The sequence below is a fragment of the Streptopelia decaocto genome, assembly GCF_964273445.1.
Source record: "Streptopelia decaocto genome assembly, chromosome: 1".
Taxonomy (NCBI): domain Eukaryota; kingdom Metazoa; phylum Chordata; class Aves; order Columbiformes; family Columbidae; genus Streptopelia; species Streptopelia decaocto.
The window spans coordinates 158,318,629-158,346,087 of NC_138663.1; the positions used below are offsets into that span (position 1 = coordinate 158,318,629).

Genomic DNA, 27,459 nt, shown 5'->3' on the forward strand with positions numbered 1-27,459 from the left:
GTCAGAAGTCCCTCACTGAAAAAAAGGGAAACATCAAACCCATTTTTAAAAAGAGGAACCCTGGGAACTACCAACCTGTCGGCCTCACCTCTGTGCCTGTTAAGATCGTGGAACAGATCCTCCTGGCAGATATGCAAAACACACAGAAAACAGGGAGGCGATTAGAGACAAACAACATGGATTCACCAAGGGCAAATTGTGCCTGACTGATCTAGTGGCCTTCTGCAATGGAGTGACTGCATCAGTGGACAAGGGAAGAGCTACAGATGTCATTTACTTGGACTCTGTAAGGCATTTGGTACTGTCCCCTGCAACATTCTTACCTCTAAATTTGAGACACATGGGTTTGATAGATGGACTGTTAGATTGATAAATGAACTGGCTGGATGGCCACATCCAGGGAGTTACACTTGATGGCTCAATATCCAAGTGGAAGCCAGGAACGAGTGGTGTCCCTAAAGGGTCTGTTCTGGGACCATTGCTGCTCACCAATCTTTATTAATGACATAGTGGTATCGAGCACACCCCCAGGAAGTCTGTGGATGACACCAAGCTGAGTGGTGCAGCTGACACGCCTGAGGGACAGGATGCCATCCAGAAGGACCCAGACAAGCTCAAGAAGTGGGCCAAGGTGAACCTCGTGAAGTTCGACAAGGTCAAGTGCAAGGTCCTGCACCTGGGTCAGGGGAATCCTCAATATCAGTACAGGCACAGAGCATGAAGGGATTGAGAGCAGCGGAGAAGGACTTGGGGGTACTGGTGAATGAAAAACAGGACATGAGCCAGCAATGTGCGCTTGCAGCCCAGAAGTCAAATAATATCCTGGGCTGTATCAAAAGCAGCGTGGCCAGCAGGTCGAGGGAGGTGATTCTGCCCCTCTGCTCCGCTCTGATGAGACCCCACCTGGAGTCCTGTGTCCAGCTCTGGAGCCCTCAGCACAGGAAAGACATGGACCTATGGGAGAGGGGCCAGAGGAGGCCACAGAAATGACCAGAGGGCTGGAACAGCTCTGCTGTGAGGGCAGGCTGAGAGAGTTGGGGTTGATCAGCCTGGAGAAGAGGAGGCTCCAGGGAGACCTTATTGTGGCCTTTCAGTACTTAAAAGGGGCCTATAAGAAAGATGGGGACAGACTTTTTAGCAGGGCCTATAGTGACAGCACATGGGGCAGTTGTTTTAAGCTGAGAGTAGATTTAGATTAGATAGAAGGAAGAAATACTTCCCCATGAGGGTGGTGAGGCACTGGAACAGGCTGCCCAGAGAAGATGTGGATGCCCCATCCCTGGGAGTGTTGCAGGCCAGGCAGGACAGGCCTTTAAGCAACCTGGTCTAGTGGAAGGTGTCCCTGCCCATGGCAGTGGGGTTGGACTAGGTGATCTCTAAAGTTCCTTTCTAACCCAAACCATTCCATGATTCCATGAAAAATATTTTTGCTATAATTAATTTAGAAAACATAGTGCCCCTGATATATTAACACAGTGGTGTGTTGCTGTATGTGTGTGATGAGTTTGAAATGAGTTTGTGAATCCAGGGCAGGTGTTGCTACTTTATTTCTGGAATCTTTACAGAACAACACACCATCTTGTATTCTTGCTAATTATGTGTGCATGTGCATAGATTCATGTCCATAGTTGTATGTTTCAAGGTAGGCATATAGATCAAGTTCATTCTTTAAATATTAGGAGGGATTTTCAAAGGTGTCCAAAGACGTAAGTGGAAAATGCCACTGGAATAACGGTTTATCAGAAAATCCAAATATATTTATTAGCTTAAATACTAATAGCTTGAATACTTAGAGCTGCTAATGGTTGTTCTCAAAACCCACAATACCATAAAACCTTTGTAAGGCATCCCATTGTCATATGTATTATAAAGGTCGTGTTTTAAGGAAGTTACTTCAGAAACATTTTAGAGAAAATTAATTTTGTGCTTACCTGAAGCTGTATTACCTGAGTTCACCTGTACCAGACATTGTTTGGATGATGGTATTTCTTTGGAGTAAATCTTTGAGGTAATAAAACAGCTTAGCAGTTTTGATTGCTGCTGTATATTTACACTTGATCAAAACTGAATTATCTTTGAAATTGACATTTTTCTCTGAATTTTGTACTTTAAAAATCAGTTGGGACTTAGTGAATGTTTGAGGAAATGTCATCCAGCATTTCTCAGTATATGTGACTGACTTTCCCATTACCACACCCTCCAAATGCACATCATTTAAAACAGCAAAATGTTGAATCCTGGTATGTTAATAACACAGCACACTGAGCAGATCTGTCAGCTTTTGAAAAACGGTTTGCAATGTTCAAATTGGATTATGTTGCAAGATAGAGTATTACTGCTGTCTCTTCCTTCTTTCGAGACACACGACACGTTCATATTTGTTGATTTTTCTCTAGTATGTACATACCTTACATTGTTTTCTGATAGCATCTGGATCTTTCTTCTGTGCAATAGAAGCACCTTCTGTATCTTCCTGTAACAATGAGAGACTCCAGTGAAGGAAGATTGTAGCTTTGTGAGAAACCATCTTTCACTTTCCCCAGCTAAGCTCTCTAATAATGGCTCGATTCCATTGAGCCACATCTGATTGATGAACAGGGAACTGCTGTCGCTTTTCCTTCAAAAGCTGAATGATGATATTTAGTTCTCAGGTAGATGAGAGAAGAAAGATCAGGACATACTGCCTTAGGTTCATCTGTTTGACGTGACTCTCATTTTGGGAGCTCATTGTGCAGATCCACCACTTAATTAAAATAAGCTTGTACATGCTGACAGTGAGTTGTAAGAAGAATACATATTTTAACTTTGAGCACCATGTGATTTTCCCAAACCTTTGTTATTTTTCTTAAAAAATAAATGATTTTAAATTGAAAAGGCCTTTGTTGCAAAATTGAATTTTTCTAGTGTGAATATAGAATGCTTATATAGCAAACTAAACTGCCAACTTGCATGATGATGTCGTGTCTCTATTTTCATGTAACTAATATACATTCTAATGCTTAAAGGACTTTCTCATTGGAATAGCTAATATCCCAAAAAAGACGATCCTTTTTTAAGTTAGATATGTGGTAACCAAAACCATAGATTTCTGCCAGTTATGTAAAACCCCAACCAACACTTTTAGCTTTGGAACTATAATAGTGGGTTAATATAATTTAGGTAATTGAATTATACAGACTTTAAAGTTGTGGAGATAGATGTCATACCAGGTATGTGCCAGTGCATTGAGGTTATAGGAGAACTCAGCACAACTTGAGCAGACAGAGGAAAAATGCGTCTTTTTTCTTCTCCTTGTTAGTTCACAGAAGCTGATGAAGATGATTGGGATATATCATCAGTAGAAGACTTTTTATTGACGAAAGATAAGGCTCAGAAGCCACCGATGGTTCATAAAAATGAGTCGAATGCTCCTGCTGTGGTACAGGCGTGGGGTCTTCCCAAGAGAAATGCACCAAAGGAAGAAGGTAACATATTCATACTGCTATGTATGAGCCTTAAGCGACTGACACACCTAAAGGAGAGCTCAAGTATATTGTATTACAAATTGCAATTCAATGTATGGTATTTTGTAAGAAAAGAACAAGTAAGAAAAACTGTGTGCTTGGTTTTATGGCATATAAATATCACGTATGATGCTTTTGATACAAACAAGTAAACAACACACACATAAATACACAGGGGTGACAAGAAACTTAAATTTGACATTTCAAAACATATAGTACTATCAGGCTTCAGCCTCATCTTAAAGATTAATCATCCAGGATTTTTTTTTTTAATCCCTTCTCAGATTTAAGGGAGGGGGAAACTTTCTTCCTTTGTCTTGAGAATAAGAATCAAATTTCAGGTTTGTTCAGGAAATCTGAGTGACCTACCAGGCTGAGATAAATATTTGAGGTACTGGTAATCACTGCAGTCTTACATAGAACTGACACAGTAGTTTCTAGCCCTCACATTTCAATATACTTCAAGGTTAAAGCTGTGTCAGTTATATAAAGATACTTCAGGTTATTGTTAAAGTAATGTTGACACTGACTGCTTGGGCTGTACGTTGTATTCTGTGACAGAAACAGCCTTCCAATTATCAACACTTGTAATTTCCTCACTGGTTGAAATTCTGGACTTCCTGAAGTCCGCAGGTGTTTGCTCACATAGCACGTAATTTTCTCCCATAGATAAATACAAAGTAAAAATACCCCCAAAATATTATTAATAATTGTTAATAATATGTTTTATGTTCTTTTAACAGTCCTGCAAGAAGCTGAGAATACTAGCACGTTAAAAAGCAGCTTAGTCACTGTAACAGATTGGAGCGATTCTTCGGATATATAATTGTTGCACTTCTGATGGGAGGCGCTGCTGTCCGGTTCTGTTTCCCTTGAAAATGTAGTTGAAAACATCAAGTGTTTTCTATTCATTTCTCATTCAGGTCATGTAATAAGAAGGAAAACTTTCTACAGAGCTCCTGTGTCTTTCAGTCCTGAATTTGAAACAAGAATATTCATATGCATATTACTGGCCATGTCTGTTTGGAAATTGAGAGCTAATTCCTCTTTCTTGTGAACTTAGTGGTGAAAATCTCTTTGATTTCATTGAGGTGAAGATCTTGCCTCTAATGTTTACATTAAAGATTGAAACTGGTCTTGCAAGAAAGCCTGTTAAGCAATGAACAGAGTTTACTCCAGAGTATTACTTTTTAAATTTTTAGATGCATATTTTCTTGTTTTTTTATCATAAACTTTATATAGAATTGTGAACATTTTAAATAGAATATTTCCATCTATGAAAATGTTACATTTCTAACATGGTTTACAATGAACACCAAATGAAAAGAAAAAAAGGCCTTAGCTATAAAACTACTTATTATGAAATGCCTCCTATTTTGGGAAGGTTTTGTTGTTTTATTTTAAATTAGACTCGAGTCTTGGTTAACATAAAAGCACAAAAACTGGAAAACATAATCAAATGTCAGGCTAAGGTGAGGAAAATACTGACTTGCCATTGCGCAAATACTTTCATGTTTCTGTTTCGTCCATATTGGCTGCCTTCTTAAAAAAAAAAAACAATGGTGCTTTCACTTCAGTGAAATACAAAAATAAAGTAACATAAAAAGATCCTTGAATGGCTTTGTAGTTTTGTTGTATTTTAGATGGTATCAGATTCAAAACCTTTTCTGTCATACTGTGCCTAGAAATAAATAGGATTATTCATTTTTTATATTTATGTCTTTCTCCCAAAATAAGCAATGTATTGAAACTCTAAGGGTCCATCAATTCAAACTTCAAGACAGACCCGAGTGTGTGACTTATTTTCAGGTCTCAGCCTAGAAAGCATTTTGTGGTTATTCATAATCTCTGATCTCATTTATTGACTCATTGTACAAATATTCCCTCAAAAGCCATCACATTTCTATGGGCACGTAAAGGAAATTTTTCAAAAAAGCCAGCTGAATTTTTGAACTGGTGTAACTAATTCAGGATTATCTAAAATAGCGCTGTTAAACACTGCCTGCTTTTATTTGGCCAGCCCTTCAGGAATGACACTGGCAGGGCAGTGACCCAGGGGTTTGGAGCCACTCTAGAGCCAAAGGTGTCCCGGCACCCTACCCAGGCAGAGGGGACAAAAACAACCCCCAAATCCCCTGCTTATTTTCATTTCTTATTCCTACGGCACTGAATTGACCCAGTGCCACATTTGTCCACCCCGGCAATGGGATAAGGAGGCAAGAGCCTGGTGATTCCCACTGACTGTCGTCTGGCCCGGCAGTTGCCGTGTGCTCTGCAGTTCCAGTGTCACTGCTCATCAGTGGTGAGGTATTTTTCACACTAACCTGCACAGGGAAGGGCTGTTTTGTCCAGTACTGAACCCATTTAAGAAACAGTTGCAATCACAGACTAGTTCGGTTTGGAGGGGACCTTCAAAGGCCATCTAGTCCAACCCCCCTGCAATGAGCAGGGACATCTGCAACTAGATCAGGTTGCTCAGAGCCCCGTCCAGCGTGGCTTTGAATGTCTCCAGGGATGGGGCATCTATCACCAACCTGGGCAACCCAGGCCAGTGTTTCACCACCCTCACTGTAATGATGCTCTGTGGTCAATATCATGTGTGATGTCATTCCCATAAGCAACTGACACACTGATTTGGTAAATACCCCATTTATTTTTTCTCCAGAAAGCAACATCAGCTCATGATTTCCAGGGTATAAACTTTACAATACCAATATCAATCTTAAAATAGTATATACTAAAATTTACATCAATATGTAAAAAGCTGCAAGTTAATGTTTTAAAAAGTCATTGTCTTAGTGGTAATTACATTGGATTGGGGGGAAATCACTCTGAATGAAACATACAAACATTTTTATAATGCCTTGAATCTTCCAACAGTACAATTAAACATAAGCATTCTTGTCAAAGTGCTTCGGTGGGGTTTTGTCTGGGACACTGTTTTGGACCTTTGTACGAGAAGACATCACAGATGTGGCTCCATTATACGCGTACCCCCTCCTGAAAAGGAAAGAGAATCAACCATTTACAGCTCATCCCACAGACAGGTTAACATCCCTGTATCCAAGCATCATAGCAATATAAAACTAGAAGAAATGTATAGGAACTTGCTTACAAAGCTCATGGGAGGGGGCAGGGGGGTCACCTTCCTTCCCTGTGTGGTCTCTTTCTGGTTTGAGATTCCCCCTCCAGCATCTCTCTTTGCAATTCACTTTTCTATAAAAGCAAATCTCTTGTTCTCAACTAAGTAAATTAGGGCCCAATCATGAAATATTAAGGCTCTGGCAGATCCTAGGTGAACAGTTACTCCCTCCAGCTGTGCCTCTTCGTTATGACCCCTCTCCTGCTGCTGGATGTGCTGCTGCTGCCACGGCTGCCCTTCACCTCTCTCACTTGTCATCTGACAATTTGGGATTAAATAAATTTGCCTATTCACACCTGTAAAGTTACCCGACCACTTTTCCTACATCAGCGAATGCCTTTTTTTTTTCCCCCAGCTGCAGTAAATTTACAAAGTATATATAACACAAGTACTTGTTCCGAGTCAATAGCTTTTCTTAATTACATTAATGATGGAAAGAGCATTATCCTTAAATCCCATTATTTTATTTCATCTACACAATCTTTTTGTGAGCCTCACCACAAAGCATTTTGGAAAAGTAATCAAACCACGTACATATAGCGGGTACAAATGCACTAGCATTGACTTCTTTCAATAAGTACAACTTGTGTTTTACCTTGGAGAGTTACTGTTTTCAGCTATGGAGAAGCAGAATATACTGCCACCAATTATGCAGAGCGAAGCTCCAGCCCATCCAATGAACAAAGCTGCTCCTAATTCATACCTACAGGAAGTTAACAAATGGGTTTAACACAAGAGAGCATGGATTTTAAAGTTATTTTCAGAATAAAATAACTCAATTTTATTTTTTCTTTCATAAATTTCCATTGACATACACATTATTCATCATAAAATCAGCAGCTCTGCCATTCACCCATGTTCTTTGCATTATTTTACTCACAGGAGGCAAACTCTGTCCCTGCCTATCCCCTCCACGCAGCCAGCCAGGGTGCCTGGTTTTTCTGCCACTCCTCCTGGATTGCTTGGCTCTGGGGTTACATCATTTTTCGACCCATTTACAGTGCACAGTGCTCGTCCCTTTGGACCACCTTGGGTTTGTTCCCAGTGGCTCCCAAGCTAAACCGGGTCTTTCCCTGAAGCTGGTGAGTAGAGCTGCTGCCTACAGCTCTTCTTTACTGTCCCCTCTGGCCCTCAGGATCTCTCTCCCTCCTTATCCACACTCCAGCCTGCTTAAAACATGAGGGTTTTGTACATATGTATTTAGAATCCTAGAATGGTTTGGGTTGGAAGGAACCTTAAAGATCATGTAGTTCCAAGCCCTCCCTGCCATGGGCAGGGACACCTTCCACTAGACCAGGTTGCTCAAAGCCCCATCCAACCTGGCCTTGAACACTCCCAGGGATGGGGCATCCACAGCCTCTCTGGGCAGCCTGTTCCAGCCTCACCACCCTCATGGGGAAGAATTTCTTCCTTATACCCAATCTAAATCTCCCCTCCTTCAGTTTGAAGCCATTACAATCCAGGACAATGCAAAATCATTTGACAAACAACCTTTCTAAAGGACTCTGACTAATTGACCAATATATTTGAATTTTCTGAAAATATATATTCTGCATTCAGAGTAAACACAGGCGTATTCTTCATAAAAAATAGAGTTGCTGAATGCTTGTTTTGCTTTTTAAACGGAAATGTAGGAAGATAATTGTTGGAACTTTCATTACGTTTTTCCTATGCTCTATGTTCCGTAAAGTGTTTTTTCCAAGGTTTTTAAAATGTTGATTATGTTTTTCCTTTGTCTTCTAAATAATGAAATAATACGGATGGCTATGTTCTTAGCACTCAGACTCCCATGTTCCTTGTGCATCTCTACAGCTCTGCCCTTTTCTCTCCTGAATTGCAACAGTACTAATTCATAAAATAAAATATGCAATATATACATAAGCAGGGGCAATATATGCATCTACAGATATGCACATACCTGCACACACATGCAGATGTACATGTGTGCACACACGCACATGTGCATGTGCTGGCAACTTACTGCGTCTCTAGTGCCCGTGGCTGGATTCAGGTTACAGGACATCACTCCCAGCCCTGGGGCACAGCTCCAGGTCACCAGCCATGGCCCTCCTATGGCAGCCATCATTTGTTTGCAGCCAGAAACTGCTCAGCTTGGCTCCAAGAGGAGATAGTGGTGCTTGAGGAGCATTATCATACCAGGTTAAGCCCAAGTTTCTAAAGCGACAGCAGTAAGTGAAGGAAAAGAAGGGCATGGGGAAGAGATTCTTCTCCTCCCTGCTCAGCGACCTGAGCTCTGGAGCTTCAAGACAAGCAGTAAGCCTCGGCTGCCACTTTTCTCCCTTCTCCAGCTCTTTGTCTGAGGTGCTGCTCTTTAAAACCCTTTTGAGATGACCTGCATTAGCCCGCAGGCCCAAGAATCTCCAGAGCCACACATTCCTCACTATTAGGACAGACTGTGTCTCCTGCTCCAGCTTCCCAGCTCCAGTTCCTCCTTGGGGAAACCTTTATCACCTCCTGACGCTCCAGATCCTGCATTGAAAGCACAGGCCCCGGTGCCCAGCCAGCCCCACTCATGGGGCAGGTGGCTCTGCTGTTTAGGTCTTGGTTACCAAATTTGTTTGTTCTAAGCTCTGGTGAGGCCGCCGAATGAAAGCCTCATTAGTTGACAGCCTGCCTGGACAAATTAAAGATTTTGTAGTTGCTTCCATGTGAACTGCTGGAGAGAGTCCAGCGCAGGGCAACCAAGATGATTAAGGGAGTGGAGCATCTCCCTTATGAGGAAAGGCTGAGGGAGCTGGGGCTCTTTAGCTTGGAGAAGAGGAGACTGAGGGGCGACCTCATTCATGTTTATAAATATATAAAGGGTGAGTGTAACGAGGATGGAGCCAGGCTCTACTCAGTGACAACCAGAGGTAGGACAAGGGGTAATGGGTTCAAACTGGAACACAAGAGGTTCCACTTAAATTTGAGAAGAAACTTCTTCACGGGGAGGGTGCCAGAGCACTGGAACAGGCTGCCCAGGGAGGTTGTGGAGTCTCCTACTCTGGAGACATTCAAAACCCACCTGGACACATTCCTGTGTAACCTCATCTAGGTGTTCCTGCTCCGGCAGGGGGATTGGACTAGACGATCTTTCGAGGTCCCTTCCAATCCCTAACATTCTGTGATTCTGTGAACAGATCCTAATTTAACATTAGCTGAAATACTCAACTGAAACCACCTATAGCCTGCTCTGCGAAACTTGTGTCTTTACAAAGATGACACTGTGGAAACACTGAAAAATTGACAGTGAGCCCAGACAACCAGAAAATGATGCAGCAACTCCTGTAATACATCACAAGGGGTAAGCGTTGGCTGGAGACCAAAAAAAAAGCTTTTTCAGGTTTTCTTGATATTGTACCCAGGGGTAAAGCACAGATCTAAAAAAAAAAAAAATAATAATAAAAAGTCACACAGGGAGAAAACCCACACGTAGAATACTAGTGCTTAGGCATTTGCCCAGATGCTATGGACACACACCCAGGTTTGAGATGGACATGCAGGTTCAAATAATTTCTGACTCAGAGACTTACTGCCAAAAAAGAGATGGAACCCTTAGAGGGCACTTGGTGAGGGTTTGCACCTGACTCTTCATGGCCCTACTGGTTCTCTAACTCCTAGGCTTCTTTTTCATTTTATGTTCACATCATCCTAAGTGGGGTTTTTATTCATCATCCCTTGCTAAAAAAAGATCAGACTCCCTCAAACGTTCTCCATACTCAGTGTGGGACTTAGGCACCCAAGCCTCAAATTAAACTGCTGGAAACCATAGCTCAGCTGCCTTTCACCCTGGAAAACTCCACACCAGCCCCTTTTGACTTCAAAATCTGCCAAACCTGTAAAGCTTTAATTCTAACTATGCTCACATTTCCAACCATGTGCTACAGTTTTCACAAGACTTGGGCAGTTTTCTGGCTGTTCAAGGACTGGGGGTTGTCAGAGTTCAGCAGATCTCTATGTCAGAGTTTATCACCTAGGATCCCATTATAGTCAACATGCAAGAAATACAAGCAAATTACACTTCTAAAATATTAATCGCACCCTCAAGGATCCTCTTTTAATGAGCTCTAAATGCAGATCAAAATGGACCAAGGCCCAGAAAGGCTGTTGCTTTAAGAACTTAATCACCAAGACCATTTGCCTAGAAAGCGGGAAACACAAGTTCGTTGCCACATTTGCTGCTAACATTAGTCAGTTGGCCAGAAGCTAATGTGAGGGAGATAAGGAGACCATTTCTCCTCCTGAAGCTCTGCAGTTGTACAGAAAAGAAATCAAGATTGCATTGGGTTTAATTGTCTAGAAAAGGATTACCTGACCATTGCCTACTGGTGGGGAAAGAAGACATGGGGTCCAGCCTTTGTTCTCGGGACTATTTGTACTTTTAAAGCAACATCTATTACTATAATATGTATAAACAGATTGTGTGAATATGGATCCTTCTCTGGTGACTGCCACACCGCCAGGTTAATGAGTTGCAGAACTGGCCTAATTGGTCTTTCCTCCACATGTTTAAACAGGTAAAAGACTTATTGATTTACACTGGTGCTTATGAAGAAAAGTTCCAATTTTCCATTGTATATCAACCTGTGTATGGCTCCCTGTTTTTTATCCAATCTACCTTTTCAGCATTTAAGAAGCCAACTCTAATGTCCCAAAAAATCCAGTACATAAAAAATCCTCCTACCATATGAAAAAATGCTCAAATACATTGGTACCTCCAAGAGGAAAAAAAAAAACGGAGGGGCCCAGAACTGGGCACAATATTCCCGTTCACAAATTCCTCAATACATAAATTCATTCCTCAGTACATAAATTCAAACCAGAAGTCTCTTCAGCTTTAGGCAGGTCTCTGATTCCTCCTGCACCCATATATATTCAGGGTGCTTCTTTCAAATGCAGAAGGCTGGAGGGAAATTGTGATGGCTGAGACGATGCTTAGCATCTTGTGTCATTCACTTCCCATAAACGGTACCTCAAGCCTGTTTTTGATGCTGCCAAAATAACTTCAGGGTTGAAACCCAAAGCAGCACCCTCTCTCTGTGAAGAGCCAATGTCAAATTTCCACAATATACCCACAAAGCACATTAAATGCTTCTGAAATGCATATCAAAGAAAGAGTTCAGAGCAGGCAATGGAACACATTACTCCAACATATTTTACAGTGGTTGAGAAAGGACTTGAATGCCACCCTTAGCTTAATCTGACCCAAGGTCACTGAATGAGCCACACTGTGCGCAATTCAAATACAACTTCTGGCTCTCCTCTCGGCCTTTATCTTTGCAGTTACGATTATGTGTGCAAGCAGTTGAGCTATGTTGGTTGTTCAGGAAAAGAAAAAAAAAGAGGTAATACCTGCAAAAGGTATTTTATTGCCTTTATTTCAATATTTAAACTGAACTTCCTATTTGCTCACAGTAAAACTGCACTGTGAGGTCTGCCTGCTCTTTTGCAGCAGAACAGCATAAGAATACAGTGTAGGAAAGGGACTTCTGGCAACAACCATGGTATTTTTCACTAGGAACAGTAAGCCTGATGAATTATTAACTTCTGGCTATATAGCCAGGATCCATTTTCTTCACAGTACCTCACATCTTTGTTTCTTCTGGAGGCCTTTGGATCCTGTCCTCACTGTATCAAACAAGCAGAAACTATAGCAGAATTATGGAGGAGATCTTATATGAACTTGTTTTCAAGACAGCAGAAACAGTGTCAGCCCTACCGCAAACACGGATCCAGTTAATATTATTTATTCAGACTAATTTCTTTCTACCAAGAAGAAACAGAAAGGCTCAGACTCCTTACTGAGCCCTTAATTGCATCTCAGGGAAATTTATACCCAATGCTTCACACATTTTGGAATCACCACCAAGAAAACTGTGAAGTTCTTGTATTTGAAGATAACTTTACATTACGTAAGAAGCCAAAACAAGCAAGTCTGTAATGTTATAATTTACAGCCAATGTTTTCAGACTTGGTGGATAAGACATGAATCCAAAATCTAAGCACTGGTTCACAAACTGCCGCCTTTGTAGGTGCTGAGAACCTGCACAGCTTTAAAGGGAGTTTTTAGGGATGCTCATTATCTTTGATACAGATCCTGCAATTCTATAAACACTTGCTCCCTTAAATTTCATTGCATGTACAGTCAAAGCATTTATGTTAGTGCTTGTACGATTACTGGTTATAATAAGGTTTAGGATCCAAATTTCAGTCATCTGTATTTGAAGATCTGTGAGCAAAATGTCCACAGACCCTGCCAAAAACCTGTCTTCAAGAGGAGTCAACATTGTGCTGTGCTCAACACCTTTATGGAAACCACCTTCTAGCAAAATCTTAAGGAAATCATTTTCTTCCTTCCCTGTTGAATGATGCACCTAATGAGTGCCTCTGTCTTGCAAAATCCCTTTGCTACATCTCTCACATAAACGTAAGCTTTCCTCCCATTTGCTCTGTAGCAAGTGGTGCAGAACCCTGCTGAGCTATGATAAGCCCAGGAAACAAAAATGACAGAGCAATCGCTGTGTGGTGAGGTGTCAATTTGTCACACATTTCAGCACATGGCTACTACAGCTGGAAAATACGATTAAATAAAACTGCAGCCCACTCTCCTCCTCTGCCCGACAGGAGAAGCTCCAGCTCTTTGTTTAAACGGGTTCTGGTGTGCAGTATGAAACTTAAGGTCTACGTCTTTGAAAGATTTATGGGTATAGGAAAGTACTTACTTTTGTGCAACAAAAGTAGGATCAAAGAACTCGGACGTAATCCTGTTTGCATACAGGGAACAACTAGTCATAGAGCACAACCCTGAAAAGCATAAGACAAACCATTCAGTGGAGCCAGCAGAAGACCTTTGGGCTTGACCCTGAAGCCAATGAAGTCATGGAAAACTGTGTGTGAATTTGTGAGAATAAAGAAGCAGCTCTGGTATGACTTCAGCTACCCAAACTTAAAGAAATAAGGTATATTTACCAGAGAGTATGAAAATCAGTCCAGCTAAACAAGCTATTTTTGCTTTGGTCTGGTCAGAGCCTCCAACTTTTGTGCACTTCATCCCGACCAGTCCAAAAACAGCTCCAAAGAAGCCCAGGCAGACAGCGGAGATCATCAGTCCTCTGCAGGCTTGGATGTAACCTGCAGTGAGAAAGAGTAAGGCTGACATGAGAACTGGAACCAGAAGGGGTTTTGCTGTAGCTCCCCTCCCTCTGTGCATTAGGCATTCACTGTAGCAAACTGAACCAGAATTTGGCTGGAGTAATGTCATCCTACCATTGAGTGCCTTCTCCTAGGTGATGTATGACCTTCACAAGGCATCATCACCTCAGCCCAGCCCACAAGAATCAGACTATGGTATCCAGGGCTGTCAAAAATACACCTGTGGCATTGGGTACAGTATGTGAAAGAAGTTGTATCCAGGAGGTTTTGAAGAGCAACTCCAAGTGGTCTCTGCAGCGGCTGTCACAGGTTGCAGAGCCGCTCTGTGCACACAAGGCAAGTCTTACATGTCAGTCTTGTTGTGCGTGTGTGTCGCGGGTGCAATACGACGGCAGCAGATGGGCAGCGCTGACCCTGGGTGGAGTCCTGAGCCTGCCTGGACGTGCCACTGATTTGATTTAGAGCCAAGACAGCCCTCATTCTGCAAGAAAGTCAAACATGCATTCAGCTTCATGGACATCAGGAGCCCTTTGAGGTAAACTTCTGCCATGTTTAAGCCTGGACCAGTGTGGCTGCGTTTAGCCACAGGCGATTCTGCTGAGGTGGCTGAGGCTGCTCTGAGCGGGACCTCCCAGAGGCAGGGCGTTCCAACAGGACAACCAGTTGCTTGGCCTCTTGTGCCTTCCGAGAACATCTTGGAATGGAAAGACTGCGATAATCCCGTATCGCTGTTTACAGGGTGGAACACAGCAATCTTACACGGGTGAATAACCATGACAAGATGCTTTTCTTCATAACCTCTTGTTACATCTCATTTAAAATGACAATGTGCTTCCACTATTAGGGTATTCATTCTTTTCGCTTTGATCTCCAGTGGGTGGAAATGTTGAGAGCTAAACCACATTTTCACTGCCTATTACAGCAAATTTTACATAATAACAGATCAAAAAAAAAACAACCCTGCATAAAAGTCTCTCTCTATATATATATATATATTAAACCAGAAACTAGAGGACACGTAATAAAAATATAAGGCAGCAGATTCAAAACAAAAGGTGTGCTCATTTATCCAACCAAGTTGTGGAACTCCTTTCCACAGGGTACCTAAATGCTAAAGGTTTGCAGAGATTCAGAAAGAGATCGTATATATTCATTAAAGAGAAACCTGTGTCTGGCTGGCAGGTCCTTTAGCTGGAGATGGCTATCACTGCTGTTTGGCCACCTTCTGCTCTCCTTACTGCCACCCACTTTGGTTGGCCACTGCTGGAGGCATATCAGCTCCAGGATGACCGCTTTGTGTTTGAACAATACTTCTTGAAAACTCACTGATTCACAGCTTGGTGGAACAAGCAGCACACAAGAAGCAATTTGTGCCACCTAACACTCTATCAGGCCTATGGAATTTCGGTGCTGTGCTGCACATCTGCGAACATAACCTACTGCCATTTATCGACATCTGTTGGCATGCATAGAGACTTCTTGCATTTGCACCATGCTTCTGTAACCCTTCTGCTAACGAAATACAATAGTCAATGAAATAACTGCAACTGTCGCGCACCTCTCATGTTGGAATGTAAGAGAGAGAGAGAGAGAGTCACTTGTGCCTGTTGAAGTGTCTGTCATTACAAATAGGTAAATTAAGACTGAACTATAAGGTACATTCCTATGGTAGAAGGATGAGCCACCATCTGAAGAAACCTCCTTTTCTCCACTCACGATAAATGAAGTAGAGAGCCCAAGGTGACTCACAGGGAACAGCCAGATTGCGGTTACCTATAATCAGGTGAGATGATCACCTTTCTCATCCAGCTGGGCAGAGTAAAATTACACAACACTGTACTCCCAAATAGTTCAGTTCAAACTCAGGTAACAGGTAGACCCCTGCTTTTTTAGTCAAATCCCTTGTTCTTACTCCTATTTTTTCACCTGGGCAAAACTCAAGCAATGTCTGTAGGAAAAGGGCTTCACAAAGATTTCAAAAGGTGGATCTTACTTTATAAAACTCAAGTCTGAAGAAAGTGGTCTTGGTTTGTTATTTTTTGCCATAGGCATGGAAAAGTTGGCTTTTACTACTTTTGATGATGTGTAATGAATTTCTTGTAGCACACCGGTAAAGCGGGAGATGAAAACTGGCAAGGAAGCTATTATTTTTGACAGGTCCAATTTATTGACACTGTTAGTAGCTAATTGACACATTAAAGTGCTGAACCATGAACATATTTACCCAGAGGTCCTCTAAACTTTTATTTATGTCTGAACCTCCTAGGAGAAACAGTAAATATTCACCCCAAACAAAATAACCAGCATATGATGGAACCACATGGCTGAAATTCAGCTGTTCCTGAAGGTCACTACACAGTTTTAGAATAGGTAGAGGGTAGTGAGACAGCAAGAAATAATTAACTCACTCAGAAATCATTTTCAATTATAAACAGCATGAGCTGGAGAACTGCTCAGTTCTGCAGAATGAATAACCTTCCTCATTAAATATTTCACTCAATTAGGCAGGCCAGCCACAGCGGAACTTGTTTCAGTTCACCACAGCAAACATCCAACCAGCACACCTTCTAAAAACAAAATATATGAAAAAAATTCACAATCTACACCAGTAACATAAAAGAGCAGAAGAAGTGGACTCTGCCAGTCCACTAGATTGACTGGAGCATTGGGAAGCCTGAAAGTATGAAACTAATCTTTCCACCAAATCCAGCCTTCTATTGCTTGTACCCTATGTTAAAACTTTGTATGGCATTTGGCTGTAATTTAACTTTTTCTTTGCTCCCTAGAAAGCAAGAACATTACATTGCTCACCAAGGCCTATAATGCAGAGAAGTGTAAGGGGGAGCTGCTTATTTCTTCACACTCTTCCACTCAAGACCAAAGACTGTCCCCTTTCCAAATATTTATCCTCTGTATTTGCACCATCTCTGGTAGGAGGCTTGCCATGTATGCATTGACCACCCAAATGAAGCTCCCAAGCAACAAAAAACCATGTTTTAAACAGACAAGCAGTCATGTTTAGCTACATTCCAAGAGAAACCTATTTCAAAGTGTGGGGTTTTTTTTCTTTTAAACAAATGTGTTTTGTCTTGCATTCAAATTAATCTTGTTAGAACTTCATCTTTCTTGCCTTGCTGCTCCCACGCTTGCCTCTCATGCTCACAAAGAGTTTGGAGGGATTCATATATTCCTATCATATGACACTCAGAAAAAAAACACATAAGCAAAGTTCTGGGGACTGTCACTTTCACAATAAATGCCTCCACTGGCAACCGGCAGTCTACATCATGTGTATTATAAGAGGTTGCCTTACAGATAAATTGCAGATGCCTTCTAAAAGTACACACCCATTGTGTTTGTATGTTTTTCTATGCTCTAATACCCTCTTTTAGTTCATAAGTAAATTTTTGTTCAGCTGTGTTCTTGCAGAAGGTCATTAGATCCACCGTTGGAAACACGGTAGCTGATACGTCCTCTTTTGAGGATGGTGATTTCATCACTGAGTTTCCACCTATGGCCTGTAGTACACAAAAGTAAACCCCAAATGATTGCAAGTCCTACGGACACCAAGAATAGTTTTGCTCACACACAGAATGTGTGGCTGAGCCCTTAACGAGGCCTGGCCAAACTGATTTCTTGTACAGGAATGCATGAAGGTGGAGGGGCATCACCTGCAAGTTTCTCTGGTGGCCACTCATGCAGAGTGATGGTCTGAAAGCCCACTACCCTATGGCAATCTGGGGCACTCCGTAACACAAGCCAAAATAAGGGTAACGATCTTCAGATTACTCCTGACCCAAACTAGGACATCGCTTCTGAATCATGGTGATACCCTGATTCCTTATCCTCTTGTTTTCATCTGACCTTCTAGTAGACATGAGTGGTCCCTCTGCACAAGACTGTCAAAACTCAGAGGTTTCCAATTTGACAAAAACACCCCAACCATTTCCGTAGAAGAGGAACTGCTCTGCAAGGCAAATTCTCTCCCGTTATGTGAAGAAGGAGTGGAGTGGAGTCATGCTGGACAAGCATTACAGCAATTTCCCAGTCCTGCCTTACCATTTTGAGGAGAGCAATACGTTATTCCTGCATGTATCTTGATAGGGTTATTGGTTCTGCTCACAAACACTTATGGGAAAAAGGCAAGCCAGAGCTGCCCTTTTTTGTGTCTTCCAAGTCCCTCACCTGAGGATGGAGTGAGGAATTTCCCATGTTCCTGGTCACAGGGAAGGGGATTTGGCTTAGCCACATTAGTCTGGGCACAGAGGAAGGGAGAGGCCACTTGAGTGCCGGGGCAGATTTGGCTTCATAGAATCATAGAATAGTTTGGGTTGGAAGGGACCTTCAAAGGTCATCTAGTCCAACCACCCGCAATGAGCAGGGACATCTGCAACTAGATCAGGTTGCTCAGAGCTCCGTCCAGCCTGGCCTTGAATGTCTCCAGGGATGGGGCATCTACCACCTCTCTGGGCAACGTGCCAGTGTTTTACCACCCACATTGTCCATGCTGACATACAAATCCTTCTAAGCTATGCATAACACACTGCAACGCCGAAGTACACGCCTGTACCAGGGCAGGGTTAGGGCGAAACAGGAACGTACCCACCCACTGTCAGATGGTAACGGGTTCCCAGCAGAGCACCATAGGATCTTGCCCCACTGCATTTAGAGTTGTTATTAAGAAACACTGAAGCCAAGATTCTTCCCACTACTAATAAAGATTCTGGCCAGGAGGACAGGATAAGGCCCTTCCAGATGTGCACTTCGGACCCATTTCTTTCCAAAATGAGTTACAGCTCAGATGGCTGTTTCACTGTGCAGCAGGTGCCTCAGGAACTCATTTCTTGGGCAAGTGTTAGCCAACACATTAGGTATGCCTAATCCAGACTTGAATGTAGAGGAAGGGGTGCTAAGGACTGCAATTTAAAATATTCCCAATTCTGTATACTTTGTTTGTAACTACGGTCTTCTTATTCTGAAAATAGATTAACCCAGAACTGAAAGAACAGCTAAACAATAGATTCGGTGGATCTGAAATGTTACACACCGGTGATCACTCTGTGCCTGCCTACACACAGACCACAGTTCCTTGCCCAAGCCTGGAAACCACATTCTCAGCTGCTACACTTGGCCACAGGGTCACTGATGCCGATGGAGTTGAGCCAGCACTCCTGTCCTCTCACAGAAACTGGAAAACCCCTCTGTGACCATGGGGCTGGGTCAAAATAAGGTCTGGGGAATGGTACTTCTCCAGCCAAGGGAAGCATCTTGCAATAGTGACGCTTAAGTGTTCCCTGTGTTACCTCTTTTTAGTGTCTTGACCTCTTTTAGCCCTTTTTGCATACGGAGCTTAAATGTTTTCTGGTATTAGTATTAATTAGCTTCACAACAATATTAATCCTTGTTATCATAATATTAATCTCTGTTAGTGATTTGATTAACAGGCTTTCTTTTCCTTTTAAACAAACCTTTCACACCAAAATCCACACCCAAAGTCCAGTGCAAAGGGAGCGCCTGGCCAGACCGCGGACAGCAGGAGTATCACAGACACTGGGACCCTGTGTAGTTTATTAGTTTATGGCTATAAAAACTCAGAAACTGTGCCATCATTTTAAAAAGCTTTCCTCCCTTTCTTTACACTCACTCCTGAGGCTGCAAACTGATGCAATCTGCACTTTCCCCATTTCTACCAGCCGTGATCAGTGCAGATTTATCACCTAAAAGTTTAGCTGTACAGATTTCCTGCAGCGACCCAGTTTCCCAGTGGGGCTTTCTTAAAGGGCAAAAATGTTTCCCCCGCATCAGAGTAGAAACCCAGCACCAACTCTGTCTCCGGTGTCAGGCACTAGAGCAAAACTCTCAGTTTTGCTTCAAAGTAACACTGTCCTAAATGCAAGCCGAGCTATGCATCACTTTTGCATACCTTTGCATCCCTTACTGCCCCAAGCTTTTACACTGTCATTTATCAACGAAGCAATTACATCCGAGTTAATAACCACTTAGCAAAAAAAGGAAAGGAACATTAATTAAACCAACATGACGCCAAGGCTTGTTCTTCTTCACTGACCGTTGCACAGCTGGCAAAACCACAAAAAAAAAGAGGATTGTCACGACAGTCAGAAAATAAATTGGCAAGAAAAATCCGCCTGCATTCTTCTTGTGTCAAATCCACACGCACAGAGTCTTCCGATGAAGGACGAAAAAAAAAAAAGCAGGAGGTAGCGAGAGTGAGAAAGGCTAACCCGGGCACTTAGGAACCAAATATAAGCTCAATCAGCATGTGTCTGGGGAAAAAAAGCCACTTCCACGGGCGTGCACAAGCAGCGCGCTGCCACCTGCTCGGGGACAGGAGGGCACTTGCCCACGAGCCCGCGTGGAAGCTGCCTCCACGGGGTCCCCGCCGCCTCCCGGGCCCGCTCGGTGCGCCCCGACCCCCGCTGCCCGCCAGCCCCGCCGTGGGGCAGCGCCCGCCCGGCCCGGGGGAAGCCCCGGAGTCCCCGATTCCCACAGACCGGCACGGGGTGTGTGTGGTGGGGGTAAGTGAATTGGGATGGGGTTCGGCGGGAGCCTGACCGTCCAGCGCCAGCATGGATGGGAAGTCCTTGCAGTTGGAGACACCGGTGGAATCGGTCACGCAGGTTTTCCAGAGGTTGGCCCAGAAGGTGGCGGTGGTGATGACCGTGCCGTCGATGGTGGACACCTTCCAGTAGTCGGTGGGCAGCGTGGAGGATACCAGCACCCAACCCGAGATGGTCAGCAGGAAGGCGATGATTTCCGCCGACGTGCTCGCCATGGGCCCGGCAGCAGGCAGCGGGCTGACGGATGGACGGGCGGGCAGGCGGCGCGGAGCCGCGGCGGCGGCAGCCCGGCAGCGACGGCAGGAGTCCCGGCAGCGGCGGAGTCCCGGCGGCGGCAGCGGGCGGAGCGGGACGGTGGCGGCCGCCCTGGGCTGCGCAGCCCAATCAGCAGAGGCAGCTCCCGGCGCCCCCGGGGCCGCCCCCGCCCCGCCCGGCCCCCGCGGAGCCTGCCCGAGGTCCCCGCGGCCGCAGCGGGGCGGGGAGCGGGGCGCTGCCCCCGGGGCGGACCCCAGCCCTGCGGCACGGCCGGGGCAGCGGGGCGATCCCCCCGGGGCAGACCTCAAAAAAAAAAAGCAACGAACGGCGGCATGACCTACAATTAGGCTTTAACTTCTCCTTCCCCTGCAGGTGAGCCCGGCAGGGCATGGGACAGGGTGGCGGCGACTTGGCAGGTGCTGGAGACATTCAGGTCCAGGCTGGACGGGGCTCTGAGCAACCTGATCTAGTTGAAGATGTCCCTGCTCATTGCAGCGGGGTTGGACTAGATGACCTTTGAAGGCCCCTTCCAACCTGAACTATTCTATGGTTCCTTTGTATTTTTCTCAGTAGTTCAGGTTTGCATCTCTTTCTCCATGCAGACATCCTTCTGGCCCTCAAAAACAGCCCTACCAGGGGGTAGTTTCAAGCAAGGCTTATAGAATGGAGTCGTATCAACCATATTGAACACTCCATATTCATGCAAGGAGGTAAGCTTTTAAAATATGTGGCAAGGTTTTTTAACCTTCTGAATTTCAGCTGGCCTCCTGTTATTATCCAGCCACAGATGATACAGCTTTTAATAGCTGGTTTTGCAAGGTGAGGTGATGAACTTGGGATTTTCTACCTCAGTCTTAAAGCACTGGCATCCGATCCTGCAGCTCACAGGGGTAAAGTTATCCACTGCGGCTTGTTCTCTTGTCTGAAGCTGTTTACTTTCCACATGAGTAGTATATTTGCCATTGATGTGGAAAGTACACTGCCGGTCTTTACTTTCCTCCTATTTATTTCAAAACTATTGTTACATTTTCTAAACCTTTTTGCCAGATGGGCAATCACTGAAGGATAAGTAGCCACATTTACATCATTATTCGTATGATGAATGCTCTTTGGTTTTGCTGTGTGGACATAAACCCGGATGTAATCACATTATAGATACTAAAAAAAAAAAAAAGAAAAAAAAAAGCTAGAGTTGGGTGTATCTTTGGATGTGTGTCAGAATACAATGGGAACAGGCTGTTTGTTAGTCTGTTAATGCCCCAGCATGATAAAATGGGGTCCACAGCCATGTTTGCTGATGCATTGGCTCTCTGCCCACTCTCTGCCTCCTTGGTACCCTCCAGCTTGCAGGTGACGCACAGAGGCACTGGAGGGAAAGAGGGAGAAGGGAAAGCAGCAGTAGGCATGTTTGCACAGCAGCATTGAGCATGGAGTCTGCAACAGCTCCTGTTCAACCTCTGTGCCAAGATCTCCTCTCAGGAGAGAAAAGAGAGAGAAAGGGCCTGAATGTGGGTGAGTAACCAGCGGGGGGATTGGACTAGGTGATCTTTTGAGGTCCCTTCCAATCCCTAACATTCTGTGTTTCTATGATTCTGTGACCTGCACTCTGCTGTGGTGTCGGGCTGTAGCCAGAGCTCATTTGGGGACACAGGGAAGTGCTTCTGGGTCAAGCAATAGGGGCATGACCGTAGATCCAAGTCTCATTTGCATGGCATTCTGACCTATTTATCGTAGGACATGGCAGCAGAAAGGGAAAAAAAAAGAGTTTTGAGTGTTTTCCCCCATCATAGCACTTTTAGGTCTTGCAGACTGGATTTCTCTTGGTGGTGGAAAGCTAGGTCAAACCAAGCAGCTATCAGCTGGGATCTAATCCAATCTGAGGCAGGAGACTTGAGTCCAAGTCTGGGTCATCATGTTTACTTCATGCAGGGAATTCACCTATTCTTTTGTTGATAATGCCAGTTTGGTTGGTGTAAGGCTTATTGAATCCCAGGGACTAGTCTCTAGGCAAATTTTGGCCAGGGCACATCAGAAGGTTACAGTGTGCTGCCACGCTATAACCAGAAGGCTGGAACGAGTGTTGAAGGACAGAAGCACTGTCTGGGGACTGCTACGTCTGAGTCTGAGCCCTGGAGAAGAAGAGGAGGAGGAAGAGAAGCTTCCTGACAAGCATAAGCACCCCTTCCCAGAGGGGCTGTGGAAGGGGTAGGCTGAGCGGATAACACTGCTGAAGGTGGGTAACTCTACTGAAGCTGCTGTGGGCTCCAGCTGTGATCTCCAACAACCAATTCTGCTGTCCCAGACCACTCTGCTTTCAACAGAGTTGGACTTTGGTTGCGATATGGAATGTGGATCCGTGTCCCTCTGGCAGGCACCTATCTACCACCAGTGACTTCAGAGGGGGCCCTATGCAGGTGGTTTAAGATAAACGAAGTTAACTCCACCTCAAACCTACTCTTTCTATGAGCAAAGACTCTTCAAGCAGGGCTAATTTATATGTTTATTCCTTTGTAAACACCTTTTTATCCAGAATGACGTACGGTGGACTCAGAATACATAAGAACCAGACTCACTTCAGCTTCAGGGAAAGGCTTCTCTTTTCTGCTCCTGACACTGCTGCTTCTAGGTACATTTATGTTCCTAGTCCAGTTGCTACTGCCTTTCTCATGTAAAAATCCAGCTTGTGGTCTCCTCTGTGGTGTAAACCCAAAATGACATTGTGCATGGCTGAGTGTTCAGGTTGAGGGCTAAGGGAAGCTGCAAGAGATGCCCTTCCTCTGTGATATTTTCTTTGTGTTGGCTGGGATCTGCAGGGATTAGATGTTGGAAAACATTCATCTGTAAGGCTATGTTTCTCCCTTTATTACATTTTCTGCTTTGCTCTCTTGTGCAACTGCAAATTCTTCCATCATGACCATAACTCACGTGTCTTCCAGCTTCCAGTTTTCCAGAAAACAATGGTCTCTTTTCTCTCCATTGCTGGGAACTTGATATCCATATGAAGACATGCATATAACTCCATTCAACCCCTGTCTTCCTGCCACCATAGCTCCCTCCAGCTTTGCCTTTGCTTACTTGGCTATCTTAGCTATGTTTAACTTGTGTAATGGAGTGAAAGACTTGGCCTTTGCTTTGTTTCTTGTTCCTGTGTTTTGGGACAAGCTATGCCTTGGGAATTTTGTTGAAGCTCCTCAGACTGCTGTGGGACTGATTCCTGTTATTTTCTGTACATAAACTGATCGGACCATTGCACAGTTTTGTGCTGAGTCATTTGAATGAAGCTGGATGTATTCCCTCAGACTGGAAAAGAAAGGTGCTCATATCTTTTTGTAAGAAAACCAACCCTTGTGTTCCATTTTTTTTTTGTGGTACATCTCATTGTCTCTTGGGCATAAAAATTGTGTTTCGAGGGGAATTATAAGTAAGTGTTTAGAACAGAATAGAATAGAATATCTGAGTTGGAAGGGACCTACAGTGATCACCTAGTCCAACTGTCTGACCACTTCAGGGCTGACCAAAAGTTAAAGCACATTGTTAAGGGAATTGTTCAAAGGCTTCTTAAACACTGACAGATTTGGGGCATCAGCTACCTCTCTAGGAAGCCTGTTCCAGTGTTTGACCATCCTCTTGGTAAAGAAATGCTTCTTAATGTCCAGTCTAAACCTTCCCCTGGCACATCTTTGAGCCATTCCCACGTGTTCTATCACTGGATCCCAGGAAGAAGAAATCAGCACCTCCCTCTTCATTTGTGAATCCATGTTGACTGTGCCTGATGTTTGCACTGTTCTTTAAATGTCATTTAGCAGTACTCAGTAGAAGCTTCTCCACAATTTTCCCAGGAACTGGGGTTAGACTAACAGGTCTGTAGTTCCTTGGGTCTTCCCTCACACCTTTTTTGCAGGTTGGAGTAACGCTGGCTAGCTTCCAGTCAGCAGGAACCTCCCCAGACTCCCAAGATTTTTAAACTACATGTATTTTACAAATCAGAATGGAATATTATTCAATAGTTGGATTTTTAACAATGTACAAAAATTTCTTGCACTCCTGTGTACAGAAGTCCTTTGGAACTGGCTTTGCTCCCAAGTTTGAAATACAGGATATTATTTTAGCTCTTGCAGGATCAAAATTACAAGCAATCCTAAATTAAACACCGCATGACAACAGCATTTGTTCTTCAGCCAGAATAAGCAGGCTAGGGTCGTCATGCCTTTGTCCTAGAGTAATTTTTCTTGTAATTTTACCATGTACAGGTTGGGCAACTTGAGACTCTTTCCTGGCTCTGCCGTGCTGTGATTTCGAGGGTGCCTAGAGCACTTGTGCAAAAGAAAAAAAAAAAAACAAAAAAAACAACTTTATTTTTCTAAGGCTGAAGGACAACTTCCTTGTTTGCTAGGGTTTCAGTGAGAATTTGAATATTGAAAAGGTAACGCAGACATGCAGGGAATATAGACAGGCTTCTAAGAGCATCATCACCTGGACAAAGTTGGGTCTTCTGTCAGTGATAGATCTGAGGAGTACACCTCAAATTGGCATACGCATTAGAGGAGATTAACACGACTGTAAAATGAGGAGGTTTGCACAGTGTTCTGCATTGGGAAGAACAAAAAGTGCCACCTAACAAGTGAGCAACCAGATCATCTTCTCCAAAAGGGAGTAGGCAAAGGAATGTTTCTGTGTTGCCTAAAAACAGTCCATCAGAGTGAGAACATCAGTTAATGATCACCAGTCCTTGCTGGGGTCGCTACTGTTGTTTTTCTTAAGCTGTAAGAAATTGAATTAAATTACTGCATGTTTTTTGTAAACTGCTAAGACAAAAAATGATTTTAAGATATGCATTATGTTCATATGTTATATAACAAAAAGTAGAAAATTTAATAGGAAGTGAAAACTCAGCTTTCAAGGAGTGAAAAATTGCATTCCATAAGCCAATAAACTTTCCTCTCTCTCATTCTGTGCAGCACGTTCGGACACTGCAGACTTTTGTTTCTTGACACTGAGATTAATACATTATTTCTTTTTTTAATTTTTTTCAGCTCGGCTTAACTTCGTTGAAAAAAGGCCTGTGTTGTTCCCTGAAAGTTTGTAATACAATGCTTTTAAAAATAGATATAACCTGTTTAACAAACTAAGCAGGAAATGTGAAGAAGTGCATCTCCTACTTTACTAGAGGTGCATTCCACCTGGCCAAGAGCACAGGTGCAGGTCTTGTCATTCAGAAGTTGCCTCCACATCAAATTAAGTTTTGCTAAACGCAGGTTGATTGCAGTGGTGAGAAACTTTCAGACTGATTTTTAGACTATACGGCCCTATATAAAGCGGTTTACAAAGTGTTTGCGAAATAAAAGAATATGGTATCTAATGGAATTTAAAAGGATTTAATCAGGGTGGGAGGCAGATAGGCAAATGTCTTTCCAAAGCAGCCAGAGTTCAGAAGCGATCCTTGCCATCAGCCATAAAGATGAAGAGGTCAAGTCCTGACCGGTGGCTGAGCTGCAGGCCAGGGCTGAGATCACAGTGTTCGCAGAGCGGGAACACTTTCCCGCCCCATGTGTCCTCTGCCCTCATGTGCCACAGCTGGTCTCAGTCATTTCCTGAGCACTTGGTGGATCTGGGCATGAGAAGTCTGTCATCTTTTACAGATACCATGGTAGCTCCCAGTCAGATGACTCGGAGAAACTGGAGCTGACCCAAAAAAGCAGCAGGACAAGAGGCATGAGTTGCAACATGGGAAATTTCCATTAGGTATTAGGAAAATATTGTTTTCCGTGAGGATGGTCAAGCCCTGGAGCAGGCTGCCCAGAGACACTGTGGGATCTCCCTCTGTGGGGGTGTTCAAGACCTCACCGGACATTGCCCTGAACAAGCCCATCTGATCAGGTGTATTTTGGACTAGGCAGCCTCTGGAGGTCCTGAATTATTCTGCTACCCTATGATTTTGTTACCTCACTGGAGCAAGTAGAGTAGCACTGGGACGTGTTTGGCTTATTATAGCTCTAAGTGGTGCACCAGTACAACTAATGATTACGTTTTATGTATTACACTCAGAACGTAATGGCACGTCATTCCTACTATCCTGTTATTTAGCCCACGTGCTGAAATATTTTCAGAGATCTGTGTATTTCAGTTCATAGCAGCAGTACATTTAACGACTTTTCCAGCTGTTTACACAGAGGGAAATATTTCATATAATCATTTCACTTGGAAGAGACCCTCAAGATCATCGAGTTCAACCATAACCTAACTCTAGCACTAAACCATGTCCCTAAGAACCTTCTCTACAGGCCTTTTAAACACCTCCAGGGATAGCAACTCCACCACTTCCCTGGGCAGCCTGTTCCAATGCCTGACAACCCTTTCTGTGAAGAATTTTTCCTAATATGCAATCTAAACCTCCCCTGGCACAACTTGAGGCCATTTCCTCTTGTCCTATCACTTGTTACTTGGGAGAAGAGACCAACCCCCTCCATGCTACAACCTCCTTTCAGGTAGTTGCAGACAGTGATAAGGTCTCCCCTCAGCCTCCTTTTCTCCAGGCTGAACAGCCCCAGTTCCCTCAGCTGCTCCTCATCAGACTTGTGCTTCAGTGGTCATCCTTTTTTTTTTTTTAGGATCCCTCTGGATATGCTAAAGAAAACCCAAGGCGGGGAGCATGGCATGGAGGCCTTTAGCTCTGCCAGTGAAATACCCTTCATGAGGCAGCAGGGTGGGGATGAGGAGGAGAGAGGAGCTACTGCAAAAGATGATGAGCGTGTGCTTCAGCTAAAGGGGATGGTAGCAACTGGAGGCAATGGTGGAGGAGATGACACAGTTTCAGGTGACCGGCAAGCAT

General features: G+C 43.7%; 2 protein-coding genes across 6 annotated transcripts in view; one reads left to right on the top strand and one right to left on the bottom strand.

Annotated features, from left to right (window-relative positions):
- Positions 1-5,172, top strand: part of DZIP1 (DAZ interacting zinc finger protein 1) — a 40,476-nt gene extending 35,304 nt beyond the window's left edge. For all 3 annotated transcript variants that reach the window (XM_082064968.1, XM_082064967.1, XM_082064969.1), the window contains 2 exons: positions 3,299-3,464; positions 4,247-5,172. In XM_082064968.1, the coding sequence (XP_081921094.1) occupies positions 3,299-3,464; positions 4,247-4,329 (249 nt within the window). In that variant the 3' untranslated portion in view covers positions 4,330-5,172. The remainder of the gene's footprint in view (positions 1-3,298; positions 3,465-4,246) is intronic.
- Positions 5,173-6,209: 1,037 nt separating this feature from the next.
- CLDN10 (claudin 10) overlaps positions 6,210-27,459 on the bottom strand; it is a gene marked incomplete at its 5' end in the record, with an annotated part of 61,194 nt that continues 39,944 nt past the window's right edge. The window contains 5 exons of one of the 3 annotated variants that reach the window (XM_082043525.1): positions 6,210-6,503; positions 7,241-7,348; positions 13,368-13,449; positions 13,615-13,656; positions 20,371-20,590. In XM_082043525.1, coding sequence (XP_081899651.1) covers positions 6,389-6,503; positions 7,241-7,348; positions 13,368-13,449; positions 13,615-13,656; positions 20,371-20,590 — 567 coding nt within the window. In that variant the 3' untranslated portion in view covers positions 6,210-6,388. Of the gene's footprint in view, positions 6,504-7,240; positions 7,349-13,367; positions 13,450-13,614; positions 13,777-20,370; positions 20,591-27,459 lie in introns of those variants that run through there. The other 2 variants (XM_082043524.1, XM_082043526.1) reach the window with 2 other exon arrangements.